This window comes from Notolepis coatsorum (genome assembly GCF_963971535.1).
Source record: "Notolepis coatsorum genome assembly, chromosome: 10".
NCBI lineage: Eukaryota > Metazoa > Chordata > Actinopteri > Aulopiformes > Paralepididae > Notolepis > Notolepis coatsorum.
In genome coordinates this window covers 75,241,604-75,258,247 of record NC_140174.1, presented here as the reverse complement: position 1 = coordinate 75,258,247, position 16,644 = coordinate 75,241,604, and the positions used below count along the sequence as shown (strand labels likewise).

General features: G+C 46.3%; 1 protein-coding gene across 1 annotated transcript in view; it reads left to right on the top strand.

The window, feature by feature from the left end:
* grb7 (growth factor receptor bound protein 7) overlaps positions 1-16,644 on the top strand; it is a 108,070-nt gene that overhangs the window by 36,386 nt on the left and 55,040 nt on the right. Inside the window, exon 5 of the mRNA XM_084323328.1 lies at positions 1,013-1,134. Within this exon, the coding sequence (XP_084179454.1) occupies positions 1,013-1,134 (122 nt within the window). The remainder of the gene's footprint in view (positions 1-1,012; positions 1,135-16,644) is intronic.

Here is a 16,644-nt window from a genome sequence, read left to right as displayed (position 1 = left end):
GGGGAAATCGTATGTATATTTTTTGATTGAACCACATGGCCCCCTAATGGCCACCACAGCACAAAGTGTAGATAGATAGGCAGCGAGAGCCAGCATATCACCAGGGTTATCAAGTGGGAACCTCCCTTCACTGGTGTTTCCCACCCAGGCCCACGACACGACTGGAAGGCTGCACAGCTCCCAGAACCATGTTAGCTCCCCTTATTTCCATGATATCCACACGCCAAACTTCCTTAACCTTCTGTGAATTGTCGCAGTGAAAGGGTTAACTGTTTTGGTAGTGTGGCAGTGAAAGGGTTAAGTTATCCTATGTCAAGAATAGAACAATTCCTGATACCAATATTACACATGGAACCACAACAATAGAGAAGAATGGGAATACTCTTTTACCCTTTGTTTACTTTGGCCCCCAGCTGACATTATTTCTCCTCAACCAAATCCACTGACTGCCTTTTCAGTGCTTCTTCCGACATCTCATTTAGCACTTTTCGTAAACTCCGCCCACAAAAAAAAAGAACCTTAACCTAACCTTAAGCGTAAACACTGACTCAAACATCTGCTTACAATATAACCATTACCCTAACCTTAACCTAAGCCTAACCATAACCTTAACCTAACCCTAACCTTAACCACTGACCCAAACATCAGCTTTTTCCAAATTGGGCACAGGGTCTTTGTCCCCAATTGGACAATCCACCCCAATCATAGATCAATGTTTAGTCTGATAAGATGATCCTTTATTAATCCCCTTGGGGAAATTCAGGTGTCAAAGCAGCATGGCTAAGATACAAATACAATATAAAAAGTACAAAATACAAGATAGTCCAGTGAGTGCACATGGATATGAGTCTCTAGTTCTCCAGTGAGTGCACGTGGATATGAGTCTCTACTTCTCACGTCCCGAGTTCTGACAATGATAGTTACCTCCTACGGTATTTGTGTATGTGTGTGTCAGAACCACTCACACATACACTCCCTCCCTCATGCTCACTCTCTCGCTCTGTTTCCCTAGAGAGATGTCTGGAGGACCACGAAGCTGTGCTGGAGGTTCAGGCCACCTGGTCCATCAAAGGCAACACCAAGTTCCTGTTCCGCAAGAACTACGCCAAATATGAGTTCTTCAGAAAACCAGTGGTAAGCGTGGCACAAGGGCTTCCACTGAAGACACATACAGTATCTATCTACTGTTAAAGTTCTGAAACATATCTATCTACTGTTAAAGTTCTGAAACACATCTATCTACAGTTCAGTTCAGTTCAGAGTTTTTTATTTGCCACATGGAATCATACAATCATAGTTTCTTCATTACACAATCATAAATAGTCATTCCATGGACAAAAGGAGCAGGAAGAAGAATAAATCTTATAGTTACCTGCCCCTAACTCAGATAGTTCAGATTTTTGGTACCCTAGTCCCATTTCTTACTCACCAATCGTGATGTTGATCAGTAGAGTCCTTTCTCAGCACAATCCATGCTGTTCCTCATACTAGTAGTGTAAACTATGGATGAATCGGTCAACCAGCACCTGCTAATGGGTCGGACCCTTTAGCTCAACTGGTTAGTTAGTGCGGCTGCCTGGGGATCACGAGATCACGGGTTCAAATCTCTTGGTTACACTAGCTCCGGATAGTGAGCCACAAACCAAAGTAAATGGGGTCGAGCTCCTGTCTGCAGAAGCTGACTGAGACTCACTGAAACGGACTCTGTGTGAACCAAGGAGTGCATTTCAGTGAGGCTCAGATTGGGTTTCAGAATAGTTTCAGAATCTCTAAACGTCTGTGACTGCAAACCACAAAGGGCCACAATAGAGGGTGATAAGATCTGATGTCTAGTTGGCAGGTGGTGAGCTGAGGTAGCACATCATTGTGGTGTATGTAGGTATGAAGGGTGTGTATCATTGTGGTGTATGAAGGGTGTGTATCATTGTGGTGTATGTGGGTATGAAGGATGGGTATTATTGTGGTGTATGTGGGTATGAAGGATGGGTATTATTGTGGTGTATGTGGGTATGAAGGATGGGTATTATTGTGGTGTATGTGGGTATTAGGGGTGTAACGATTCGACCCCACAACGATTCGATTACGATTCTTCAGGCAACGATTCAATGCATCATGAAATATCTTCATTTGACCACTTAAATATATATATTTTTTAATATAATCTATTCTTAAATTTTTTAATCGATGCAGTTGAATCGTCACCTTAGGATCGATGCATTGCTATTGTTACACCCCTAGTAGGTATGAAGGGTGGGTATCATTGTGGTGTATGTGGGTATGAAGGGTGTGTATCATTGTGGTGTATGTGGGTATGAAGGGTGGGTATCGTTGTCTGCTAGTCCTGGGTCTGGGTGACTTGTTGAACAGAGAGACTGCTTCTGGGAAGAAACTGTTCAGGTGAGGCGTGGTACTGGTGCCATTTTCCCGAGGGGAGTTTCTGTAATGGTGTCGCCTGGGTGTGTGGGAGGGGTTGGGTCAGCAGCGATCTTTCCAGCTCACTTCCTGGTGTTGTGTAGCTCCTTGATTGAGAGCTGCTGCTTGTTGTCGATTACCAGAAGGAGATGAGGGGAAGGGTTCTTACAGAAGTCGATCCTCATCTCAACACTTTTTTGGGTGTTGAGCTCCAAGTTGTTTTCTGAGCACCTCATAGCCAAATTATTCAATTTGATTTTGATTCACAAGGTTCCGTTTGATTTAATTAGATTTGATATAGATTCAGTTACTGTAGGCTTGATGCCGCTGGCTTCATGGGACCAGCATCTGCCATTGGTGTCAAAAGGGTTTCCGTAGTAGTTCAGCAGAACTACAAAGACATCTGCAGGACGGGACGCACGCTAGAAATAACGTTTTAGCCGCTTCAAATTAACACCAGCCACCAGCTCATATGCTGGTGATTTTCAGTTGTGGATATAGTAAGTTGCGGCCTGATTTAGAAGTGCACTGCATGGTGGTGCATATGGCCACTTACACACACACACACACACACACACACACACACACACACACACACACACACACACACACACACACACACACACACACACACACACACACACACACACACACACACACACACACACACACACACACACACACACACACACACACACACACACACACACACACACACACACACACACACACACACACACACACACACACACACACACACACACACACACAGCGGATAGTGGGGCGCAAAGATAAAAGTTAAAATAAGTAGAATAATAGCAAGGGTAAAATGAGCAGACATATAAAATCAAAATTTTTCACATTAGGATCTAACATCCCAACAGGCCACCTTGTTTATGGTTTGATTCAGTTTTAGTAGAATATAAAAGACATGAATGATGAAATGAGCACATAAAGTGCAGACATACTATAAAATCACAGTTTCTTTACAGTGCAATAAAATAGCACTGGTGCTACAGAGATTGATAGTTTTGTAAAAGGTCTAAAAACCACATGTAGTGCAGTTGATCACTACACTGCACAGTGTCTACTCTCACTTTGGCACATAACCAACAATTGGGGATCAATAACCTCATTACGGAATAAATCACAATCAATCAATCAATCAATACAATTTATTTATATAGCACGTTTAAACATGACACTTGTCAAACAAAGTGCTTCACATAGCTAAGCTAAGTACAAAGAAAAGTATAAAATAAACTGAAAAAAATTAAATAAAATCAACGGATAGACAAAGGTGGCGGTATACACATGAGAATGGTCAATTTCCCCTACACACATGTTGTAGAAGAAGATCATTTGACTCGAATGGCATCGGCCCAACAAGGTTAATATATTTGAGGCTTAACACTTTCAGTGCCGGCCTCCGTTTCCTATTTATCCCGTTGAATGCCACCACCCACTTCAATGATAGAGCTCTCATATTTGCGAACGCATAAACTATATCTTAAATTATGGCTATGTGTCTAATATGGCCGTCGCTTATCAATGACTTGTTTGCAGTCAACATTGTCGAAACGGATTGTTTTTTAATCAGTTCATTTACGTTTTATACCATTTTGAAAAACGCTAGTTTCTTGAAACTTCCAGAAGATTTCAGAAGATTCTGTGATAATCGCCCTTTACTTGAATACACTGGAATACACAAAACACGTTGTCATTTTTCGGCCTATTTATGAATCATTTTCAAATAAACGCTAGATTATCGATAGTATATGTGTACTTATGCACGCTATAGAAGCGGGCTGAAAAATCAATTCTCTTATTTCCTGATCGCACACACACACACACACACACACACACACACACACACACACACACACACACACACACACACACACATATTACACACATATGGCACACGCTGATATATAGGTGAAAATAGTTCGGATTATCCCAATACTGGAAAAATAGATTCCTTACCTCAGATCAGATGTTCTCCAAAAAGATTATTCCAATTCCTGATCGCCATTCCAAATATCGATCGCGTTTATTGATCCAACGCTGGGTACTGGAAATATATATTCCACGCTGTTCTGATGGTCCACAATGAGTCCGATCGGCTCGGGTTACTTGCCTGAGAAGTAAAATGTGGATTCCGGACTCTTTTTTTCCCATGCGTTTCATTCAATCCAATCCAAAGGGGTGCAGTACCATCCGGGAGACGATAGGGGGCGGTATTTTCCCAATTCGAGTTCAGACAGATGCACCCATCTTCAAATCCTTCAATAGGTTTTGTGATCTGCACGGCCTCAGCCAGCTAATCATCCAACCCACACGTGTATGTGAGTCAACTCAGACTACCATTGACCTCATCCTGACCTCTGACAAGTCCAAGATCTCCAATAAAGGGGTTATAGCATGCGGGTTAAGTGATCATTATATGATATTCTGTATCCGCAAAAAGCTAAAACAAAAGGCTGGCTGTCACAAAACAGTCACATCTAGAGACCTCAAAACCTACTCTAGCGAGGCCTTTAACCTTGAACTGGAGAGCCTAGACTGGTCAGATGAACTCAATGGTACACTGGTTGAAGAAACATGGCTTGGTTTCAAAACCAAATTCTTAACAATACTAAACAACATGGCCCCCCTAAGAACCACCAGGGTAAAAAATCGCGCTGAGCCGTGGATGCACACTGAAATACTGACCGCTATGAAAACCAGAGACAAAAAATGCTCTGAGTTTCGTAAAAGTCAGTCAAAGCTTACCAAAAGCAAGAGCAGTGAACTCCAAGCCCACGTGACTGAATTCAAACTGGAATGAAACAGACTAAGAAATGACGTAAACTCCATGATCAAAACAGCAAAAAAAAAAATCATCAATGACAAAACTGAGGAAAACAAAAACAAACCACGTGAACTTTGGAAATTACTCAATAATCAACTAGGCTGCAGTAAAAAACTTAAAACCAGATTCTCAAACATAAACATAAAGACGGACAACACGCTCATCACAGACAAGCTGGATGTAGCCAATTACTTAAACATTTTCTTCACAAACATAGCCACAACACTGGTAAACAAACTACCCTCCCACTCAGGGCATTATGGGGTAGAACACATAGTAGCATACTACAAGAACCTAGGGGTCCACAAAGATGACTTCAAACTGGAAATGGTAACAACAGATGAGGTACTCAAAAGACTGAGCGCCCTCCAACCGAACAAGGCCACTGGCCATGACAACATCCCCTCCAAATTCCTCAGAGACTCAGCAGCCGCCATCACCCCAGTCATCACACACATAATAAACCTCTCCATAAAACAGGGACACGTCCCCAAGGACCTCAAAATAGCGAGAGTAACACCCCTGCACAATCCTACCTGGAGGGGAGAGAACAGATGGTGGAGGTAAACGGTACCCTATCCCCCCCCCCCTCACAGTGAGCTGTGGTGTTCCACAAGGAAGCATACTAGGTCCGCTACTGTTCCTAATTTATGCAAATGACATGTCGTCAGCTTGTGACTGCAACTTGTTCCTGTTTGCGGACGACTCAGCCCTGCTGGTCTCTGACAAGAACAAGTTACAGGTTGAAAAAACCCTCAGCTCGGAACTAGGCAAAATCTGCATATGGTTCGCTGATAACAAACTATCATTACACATGGGCAAAACAGAGTCCATTCTCTTCGGTTCAAATAACAAACTCAGCAAGACCGACGGCTTCTCAGTTACAGTGGGTGACAATATTGTCACAAGGAAAGAAGAAATTACCTACCTGGGCTCCATCCTAGAGGCAAATCTTTCCTGTGACAAAATGGCATCCAATGTAATAAAAAAAGTCAACCAACAAACTCGATTCTTGTACCGGATCTCCTCACTGGTAAACAAGAATAGTAGAATACCCTGAAGACTCTGGCAGGAGCACTCATTCAAGGGTACTACGACTATGCTTGCACCTCATGGTACCAAAGCACCTCAAAGGCGCTAAAAACAAAATTACAAACATCTCAAAACAAACTGGTCAGACTACTGCTTGACCTTACTCCTAGAACCCACCTCACCCCTGCCCACTTTGACAAACTAGGATGGCTTAGAGTAGACGACAGAGTACAGCAACTTGCAATGGGCCTGGTCTACAAGATTCACTACACGACCAAGGTACCCATGTACCCAATACTTCCCAAAGGTCAGTGAATACCACGATCACAACACCAGAGGGAGCTCCACAAATCATGTTAAACCCAGATTCGGCTCAAACAAGGGACTAAACACGTTTCGCAATTATGCCACATCAATGTGGAACACCCTACCTGTTGTGAAGGGCCAGATTAAACTGAATATATATATATGTATCGTTTGATATACCTTGTCACACCTTGTGTCACATTGGCTGTCTCAATGTGACACTTTCAAGAAGATGACCGCTGACGAGGTGAGTCAGTGGATCAAAGCCAACCGCCGCTGCTTCCGCTGCGCGCGCAGCCTGACAGCTGAGTGCCGTTTAAAGAAGAAATGCAGCAAGTGCGACGGCGCCCACTTGGATGTCCTACATGACAGCAACAAGAAGAAACCCGTACACCCAAGCAGCTCGAGAGTGAACGTCATGTATATAGACCCTGCGAAGAGCGGGAGCTCCCGAGTGCTCTTGAAAGTGGTCCGAGTGATATTAAGCTACGAGGACAAGGTCATGGACACTTACGCCGTCCTAGACGATGGGTCAGAAAAGACTCTCCTCCTCGCATCCGCCGCAGCCCGGCTGGGTCTGCGGGGGAGCGAAGAAACAATGACAATCCGTACCATTAGAAGAGACCTGAAGACCATAAAGGGTGAAAATGTCTCCTTCACGATAGCAGCAGTCGGGCAGCCCGAGAAGCAGTATAGGATTACTAACGCCTTCACCAGCCAAGACATAGGCCTGTCACAGTACACCTACCCCATCCCAAAGCTGATGGAAAAATACGTGCACCTACGTCAACTACCTATACCGCTCATCGACGGCGCCACCCCGACCCTGCTCATAGGATCCGACCACGCACACCTCATCGTCCCAACGGACCGAGTCCACATCGGGCCCAGAGGCTGTCCAGCAGCGGTCGAGACCCGCCTAGGTTGGACACTACAAGGCCCCCTCTCCGGGTCTTCCAACCGACCAACAGCCACTCGCTGCCTCCACTCAAGAATAAAAGAAGAAGACACCACCCTCTTACAGCACGTCGAGAGGCTATGGACATTAGACGCGATGCCCTTTAAGAATGAAAAGAAACTTGTTCGATCAAAGGAAGACACTTATGCCATAACCCTCCTCGAGCAGAGGACAAAGAGAGTCGAGGTCAATGGAGTGATGAGATACGCAACTCCACTCTTGAGGCGAGAGGGTATGCCCACCCTCCACGCCTCAAAAGAAGCGACAGAGCGATATTTTACATTTACATTTAGTCATTTAGCTGACGCTTTTATCCAAAGCGACTTACAAGTTCTGTACGACAAGTCATCAGGAAGAGCACAACTCTATCAGCTGAGTAACAATGTTCATCAAAGTGTTGAGTGCTACAGTGTAGGTTAGTTTATTAGGACAAGTGCATGACAGTATGGTTAGTTAGGGTTAGATTTTTTTTTTTTTTTTTTTTTTTAATTCAGATAATGGTTGAAGAAGTGAGTCTTTAGTCGACGGCGAAAGATTGGACGTGTTTCGGCTGTCCTAACTGGGGTGGGTAGTTCATTCCACCATTGTGGGGCAAGGACTGAGAATAGGCGACTTCTCTTTGATGACCCTCCCGGAGCTTGGATAGGAGTAGGTCTGAGGCGGCCAGAAGATGCAGAGCGTAGGGGTCTTGAGGGTGTGTAGTTAGAGACCATTGACCGGAGGTAGGCGGGAGCAGTTCCCTTTGCCGCACGGTATGCTAGGTCAAGGGCCTTGAAGCGGATTCGTGCAGCAATGGGGAGCCAGTGCAGGTCCCTAAGATATCTACTGAACACCGAGCGGCGTCTAGCCAAAGACCCCACTCAAGCCACTGTGTACCGCGCTGAGATTGACAAGCTGATCACAGCGGGACACATAAAGAAAATTGACATTCAAGAGGCCGACCAGACGATAGAATCATGGTACGTGCCCCACCACAAGGTCCACCACAACGGCAAGGATCGCATTGTATTCAACTGCAGCTACCAGATCGGACTACAGAATCTGAATAAAGAACTCTTGCCCGGCCCAACACTCTCTACTAGGCGTGTTACTACGCTTCCGCCAAGACAAGGTGGCCATCAGCGGCGACATCAAAGGGATGTTCCTGCAGGTGCGACTAGTGGAAGAGGACAAGCCCTTGCTGTGGTTCCTATGGAGAGAGAGGATCGGGGATGAGCAACCATCCATCTACCAATGGGAGGTCCTCCCCTTCGGAACCACATGCAGCCCATGCTGTGCTACGTTCGCACTGCAAAAACATGTGACGGAAGACCCTGAAGCTGACGAGGAGGTCAAACAAAGTGTAGAGAGGAGTTTCTACGTGGACAACTGTCTGCAAAGCGTCTCGACGCCAGAAGAAGCCGAAGCCCTCCTACTCAAGCTCCGCGCCTCACTGATCAAAGGCGGCTTTGATCTCCGGCAGTGGGCCAGCAGTGACCCTCAAGTACTTCGCAGCCTCTCCCCAGAGACAAAGGCAGCAAGCAGCGAGACCTGGATGGCGACCATCCCAGGTGAAGCACAAGAAATGACATTAGGCCTAGTCTGGCGCTTCAAAACAGACTCGCTCCATTACAGATACACACCCCTGACCACGGAGCAGGGAAGGTCGACCCCTCTACCGACCACCAGACGGAGCATATACAGAACACTCGCAAGGCAATACAACCCGCTGGGGTGTATCCTACCTTACACCACCAGGGCGAAAATGATTGTACGAGAGCTGTGGGACAAGGAACAGGGCTGGGACGACCCCATACCCGACCACCTCGCTTCCACCTGGAGAGAGTGGGAGAGAGAACTCAACTCGCTCCAAAATGTGAACATACGCTGAAGCTACTTCCCACCCACAGTGCGGCTGGAGACGTGCAAGATGGACCTACACGTCTCCAGCGACGCCTCAGAAGTGGCCTACGGCTCGGTGGCTTACTTGCGGGCCCGAGAGGAGGGAGGAGAAATACACACAGCCTTCATCCTGGCTCGCTCAAGGATAGCCCCCCGCAAGCAACAATCGATCCCGCGTCTAGAGCTCTGCGCAGCTCTGGTAGGCGCGCAACTCGCCACGTTAATCCAACGTGAACTCACCATCCCGGTGCAAAGAACAATCTTGTGGTCAGACTCCATGACCGTACTCACATGGATCCAGTCCGATTCGTGTAGATACAAGGTCTTCGTGGGAGTCAGAATCACAGAGATCCAAGACTTAACAGGATCAGCGTGCTGGAGGTACGTGGACACGAAACAGAACCCAGCAGATGTCATCACACGGGGGATGTCCCTAGATGACCTCACACGTCACAATATCTACAGTGACGGTCCTGAGTTCCTCAAGCTCCCGGAAGAAGAGTGGCCTAACCCCACCCCTCGGGAGGCTAGTCAAGAGGAGGCAGAGATCAAGAAATCTATGTTCTGTGGGTTGACGCACACACCAGTCCCCACTGACCCTAACATAGACGACTGCCCCACCTTTGAGAGTGCGCAGTTAAAGACATTCCTGTGGCACCACCCTGAGGTTCCCCCCACTACCGACATTAATGCAGCTAACTACGAAGAAGCAGAACTCCTTCTGCTACAGCGAGCCCAAAGAGACTCGTTCCCTGACGAGCTAGACTGCCTGCAGGGATCAAAGCCAGTCCCGTCAGACAGCAGACTGCTCCACTTGGCCCCCGAGCGCGACACCCATGGCCTCATCAGGGTGGGTGGTCGTCTGAGACGGGCCCCGGACTTAACGGATGACGTCAAGTTTCCTATAGTCCTCAACAGCCGACACAAAGTCACGAGCTCATCATAAAGAAATACGACGAGGATGTGCACCACGCTGGGGCAGAGAGAGTCTTCGCTGAGATCCGACGTCGCTATTGGATACTGCAAGGAAGAGAAGCAGTACGACACTTCCAGCGGACCTGTCTAGACTGTCGCAAGTGGCGAGCACAGCCCAGTATACCCATGATGGCAGACCTGCCTCCCTGTCGCCTCCGACTCGGCGATAAGCCCTTTCACTCCACCGGCGTGGACTGCTTCGGCCCGCTTTACGTGAAGAAAGGAAGAGGGACGGAGAAGAGGTGGGGCATTGTATTCAAGTGCATGACCACCCGAGCAATACACATAGAACTCCTTCCGACCATGAGTACGGACTCATTCCTTATGGCCTTCCGGAGATTCACAGCGCGAAAAGGAAAACCGTCTATATTGTTGTCTGATCACGGGACAAACTTCAAAGGCGGAGAAAGAGAGCTGAGAGAGAGCTTCCAAGCCATGGGCCCAGAACTTAAGACCCACCTCGCTCCCTCTCAGATCGACTTCCAGTTTAACCCCCCGAACGCCCCTCACTTCGGGGGAACCTGGGAAAGAGAAGTACGTTCCATAAAGACAGCTCTGTACGCCGTGCTTGGGGCCCAGACCGTGGCTGAAGAAGTCCTCACGACAGTCCTCACAGAGATCGAGGGAGTATTGAACTCAAAGCCCCTCGGTTACGTCTCAAGTGATGTAGCAGATGTCGACCCAGTCACCCCCAACACTCTCTTGATGGTGCGGCTGGACCCCGCGCTCCCACAGACGGTGTACAGACCCAAAGAAGCGAACGGCCGAAGAATGTGGAGGTACAGTCAAGTATTGGCTGACAAGTTTTGGAACAGTTTCCTCCTCCACTACCTACCGTCTCTACAAACCCGCCAGAAATGGGTAAAAGATAGAGACAACTTAAAAGTGGACACAGTCGTTATGATCATAGACCAGTCACTACCCCGAGCTATGTGGCCGGCCGGCCGCGTAAGCAAAGTGATCACTGGTGCCGACGGAAAGGTCAGAGCGGCAGAAGTTATTGCCCAGGGACGGACATACACCCGACCCGTGGCGAGGCTGATAGAGTTGCCAAGGCTCCCTGACTCCCTTGATGACGATCATGACCCACTGACTTTGTAGATTGCCCTACTCCCCACAACAGACATTGAGTAGTTGACAGGACTATTAATCTGTCTTCGCTTTAACTAATTAGGTGCGGACTAATTAGGAGGCGGCTGTTGTGAAGGGCCAGATTAAACTGAATATATATATGTATCGTTTGATATACCTTGTATATTATTTGTATATATACACGGAATATCCCTTTACCTGCGTACAAACCAGAGTAATATTCGCTCTCCTATTGGACGGCGACCCCAGGCGCCAACGACCAAGCCCCCAACGGCAAGTTCAAAGGCAACTCCGGGCATGTCGGTACATGCCCAGAGTCTGCGTAGTAATACGAGACAAGAACTGAGGTTGGGACTAGATATTCACCTTACGTATAAATACGGCGCAGGTGTAAACAGTAGTAGTCCTACCAAAACCTTAATACCTTCACCACGAGTCAACGTGCAGTGAAGTGAGCAACCTTGCATCTAAATAGAGCATTGAGAACCGCGTGCGAATAGAATGTTAAAGTGTCAGAGTTTAACGCAGTAACGTTGAGTTCGACTTAATCTAATGTGAAGTAATAGTCGATCATTTATTGTGTATCGTGCGGCTACAGTTCTCCGTGACCAGCATTACCATCGGTTTGTCGTGTCTTTAGCTAGTGCACTTATCCAGGCTGTGCGGCCTAAATCCGTGCCCACACCCGAGGAGTCCTAGGCGAGAACCGTTGGATATGTACACAGGAGAATCTACACCGGCGATTGCAGAACCATTTCTGGTTGGATTATATTGCTTTGGGACCGTGACCACCGGAGAAGAGCACCGTTGATTCCACTGTCGTTTGGGATTTAACCTCGTGAGGATCACCACTCGGGCCCGCCTCTTGGAAGGGGCTGGCTAGCTGTCGTCAATGCTATCGAGCATATTGGATTACAACTATTGCTTTGTCTGCTGATCAAGGGAGTACATGCACCGGCTCCTGTATTTGGAGCCTCTTTATTCCTCGTTGACTCAGACTGTGTACCCGAACATTCCTCTACCCCTCCCGGCCTTACACCCCGGAGGGAACCCCCAGTGTCTCCTGTTGGTACCGGTGTGGCCCATATACTTGCTATACCACAGGTGGCGTCAGCTTAGACCCATCATAGTATTCCTACTATTCTCATTGACTTATGCTCTTGACTGACTTTACGTATGTTCTTCGCCATACAAGCGCGAGCCTAATTCTCAATCTGTAACCTAACGTTGCTTAATAATAATAAATAACCCTTTAATTTATGTGTCAATGCCGTATTCTTGTGTGGGTGTTCACCATATATATTCATGTACTGTATGGCCAGTAATTAAAGTACATAACTAGTAGTGGTTTAATATATCACAATCTTTAATACAGTCAGGGTTTTGTAACCCCTCAGTTACACTACCTGTAACTGAGGGGTACAATTCCCTGACTGTATTGATAAGTATGGTATCATTAAACCACTACCGCTTTATGTACTTTAATTACTGGCCATACAGTACACGATATATGAATATGATGAACACTTCCCACAATGAAATCGGTTCCAGTCAAAGGTATTAATCAAGTATTTAATGGAGCAAAAGGTACATAGGATACTTTACATTATTCTTTGAATGCACTTGTAAGGCAAAGGAGTATGCGTAGGCAAATCAATAACGAATGTCCATTCTCTGGTTACGCAGGAGGTAATTATACAACCTGAATCTTAGGGAATTATATCTATGGTACACTAGTAATAGCGGGAGATACTGGAAGGGGTTCCCACTGGTTGTAAGCCAGCAAGGGGGTAGAAGATCTGTCGGTAGTAGGACGTCTGGTCAACGATGACTAGGGAGACTTCAGGTACAGAAGCCGGTGCAGTAGTCTCTTGATCCACAGACGAATACAGCTTGGTTCTCTGGTAGACTGTAGCTCTACAGTGAAGAAAGCTAGGCGGCCTCAGGCTCTCTGAGCGCCGACTCGACTTGACTCCTCTCGGGGTAAATCCAACACGTGCAGGCGTCGGCGATTATCCGCTCCATAAATCATAGGACCAAAGCAAATATATTCCAGCCGCAAAGGGCTATGTAGTCGTCGGGTAGATTAATCCAGTGTACATGTCCATACGGTTCTCGCCTAGGTCTCCTCGGGTGAAAGCGCCATGCGGTCGGCCCAGCCTGGATAAGAACTCTAGCTAATACGAGAAAGCGTTGGAGATGCTGGTCACTATAGAATTCTAACCGCACGATACACTATACACAAATAGACTATTAAAGACTCAATAGAAATATGTCGCACTCGACGGTATAGCGCCAAACTCTGACAATTCAGTTACTAATTCGCACGCGGTCTCGATGCTCTATTCTGAGGCCAAACAGGCCATACTTCAACGCACATTGTATCGTGGGTGAGGCTTCACTTAGTGGGTAACATACTAAAAAGGACGAAGGGTACGGAGGTAAGGGGCTAAGGGGCTTCTACATTCACCTGCGCCGTATAAGAAAAAATACATGGTCCAAATGTATATGAATTGGAATGGGTGACGATTAGCGATAGTAAAACAAAATTTTGCGTCATCTACCTGCCAACGTTTTACCGGACCAATCCTACCCATTTAATCATGATCCTGCCCTACTCTCACTTGGCACGGAGCGAGTGTTTAGAGTAAAATGCAGATCGGCGTCACATTAACACTTTGAATGCCCAAAACGTCATATCACATTTTATCAGCCCAATGCCTGAATGCCCACGACGTTTATTATCGTTTTATTTTTTTTATTAGCGATCTGAATTCATATTTCATCAACCGAGTCTCCCGTTGGTATGCAGCCCCTGTAGGAGCTCAGATGTGAAAAAAACGCCCCTATCGTCTCCCAGATGGTAATGCACCCTTTTGGAATGGACTCAATGAAAATGGATGAGAAAAGAAAAATCCGGAATCCACATTTTACTTCTCAGGCATGTAACCCGAGCCGATCGGATTCATTGTGGAGCCTCAGAACAGCGTGGAATACATATGTACAGTATGTAGCGTTGGATCAATAAAAGCAATAGATTTTTGGAATGGCGATCAGGAATTGGAATGATCTTTTTGGAGAACATCTGATCTGAGGTAAGGAATCTATTTGACAAGTCTTGGGATAATCAGAGTTGTAATCGCTGAGATCTCAGCGTTCGCCCTATGTGTGTGTGTGTGTGTGTGTGGGCGATCGCTTTGAGGAAATCAGAGAATCGATTTTTCAGATCGCCTATATGGCGTGCATACGTACACATATACTATCGATAATCTAGCGTTTATTTGAAAACAATTCATAAATAGGCCGAAAAATTACAACGTTTTTGTGTATTCTGTAATATTCCAGTAAAGGGCGATTATCATGGAATATTAATATTTTCCTTGAAAACGAGGGCTTTTCAAAATGCTATAAAACGAAAATGAACCGAAAAACAATCCGCTTCGACAATGTTGACTGGAAAACGAGTCATTGATAAGCGACGAGCAAATTAGACACTAGACATAGATTAGGCGTTATTAACGCTAACATTGAAGTGGATGGTGGGCATTCAAGCAGTAAATCAAGATTAAGCTTGGGCTCTGAAAGTGTTAAATGCAGGTTGATGTCAACCAAAACGCAGAGCAGCTATTTGTGTGACACCAAGTGGACGTCCGCGCATTAGAAAATTGGAGCTTCGCACTTGGAGTCTGCTTAGAGTCCGCTTTGAGTCCGCGCGGACCTCCGCGGAGTCCGCTCCTCGTACAGTCTGCTCGACTATGGGAGCACCTTAAGTCACCAGTATGCCACCCAATGGGAGATGGGGGTACTGCACGTTCTCAGATTATGCTAGTGGAGTGTTGAATGGAAATACGGACAAATTGTAACTGCATGTGCTAGGACCCCAGTCCTTTCACAGCATTTGACACAAAATGATAGTCGTGATATCTCCTCCATTTACTGTCCTTGTGGGTCACAAGGAACAGGAAGTGCACGTCTTCATGGGAATCAACCAGCCACCATGTTGTCTAACGAGCTCCCTCCCATCCAGCTAAGCTGTATAGGATGTCAGTCTAGCAAGCTGTGGCACTGTAGGTACCATTTGACCAAATGTGCTCCAAATCTGAGTGTAGCAACTGTTTGGTTTGCAGACACATCACTCACCCAGAGTGGGAGGGACACACACACAACAGAGAGAACTAGATGATTGCTCTAATATTCCAAAACTGGTGCTCCATCTGTGACTTATTAGTGTCTGCACATCGGCACTGATTATTCAATTTGATTTTGATTCACAAGGTCCCAATTGATTTGATTTGATATAGATTCAGTTACTGTAGGGACCAGCACCTGCCATTGGTGTCAAAAGGGTTTTCATAGTGGTTCAGCAGAACTACAAAGACATCTGCAGGGCGGGACTATGCGCTAGAAATAATGTTTAGCGTTAATCTTCACACATCCACTGGAAAAAGGCATCGATTAAAAGATGGTTCTTGGGATTTTATGGCCATGGTTACACTGGGGAATACAGCAACGTTTTTGTTGCTGAATGATTACGTTTGCAGTCCAAGTAAAAAATAAACGCTGTTTTGGCAGGAAAACGCGTTGTCCTACTGGCAACGCTGAAAAGGTGTTTCCGTTTTGGATACTCGCCAAAACTCGCCGACAATGGTGCCATGTAATCTGTGTGAGCCGGATACGGAGCCGTTGTTGCTCAACGCCCATGCGCAGTAGATACCCGCACGGTTATTTCCAGTGTTTACAGCAGAGCTGTACCAAGTAGCTGCGGCTACCAACGTGTTGTCAAGTTATTGTTACCACGCAAGAGTCGACTGCATGAGCAGCTCAGAGCTCCTCTTTCAACATAACAAGCATTAAACCAAATGGCCCAGTCATCTATTCACTTTTGTTTAATACATGAGGCATTGTCTAATGTTATCTAGCTACTGATAGCTCCTGATATCAACGTCTGATATCATCAGTTTGGTGCTGGCTGGCTAGCGTCGCTCGTGAGCTAACGTTAGCTACCTAGCTAACGTTACTTTCAGACCCTGTTAGCTGCGGCTACCAACGTGTTGTCAAGTTATTGTTATAAGGAGCCCAGTCCAAGCTACAACAGTCTACATTCCCTTTAGTTAAATAACGTTTACATCCATTC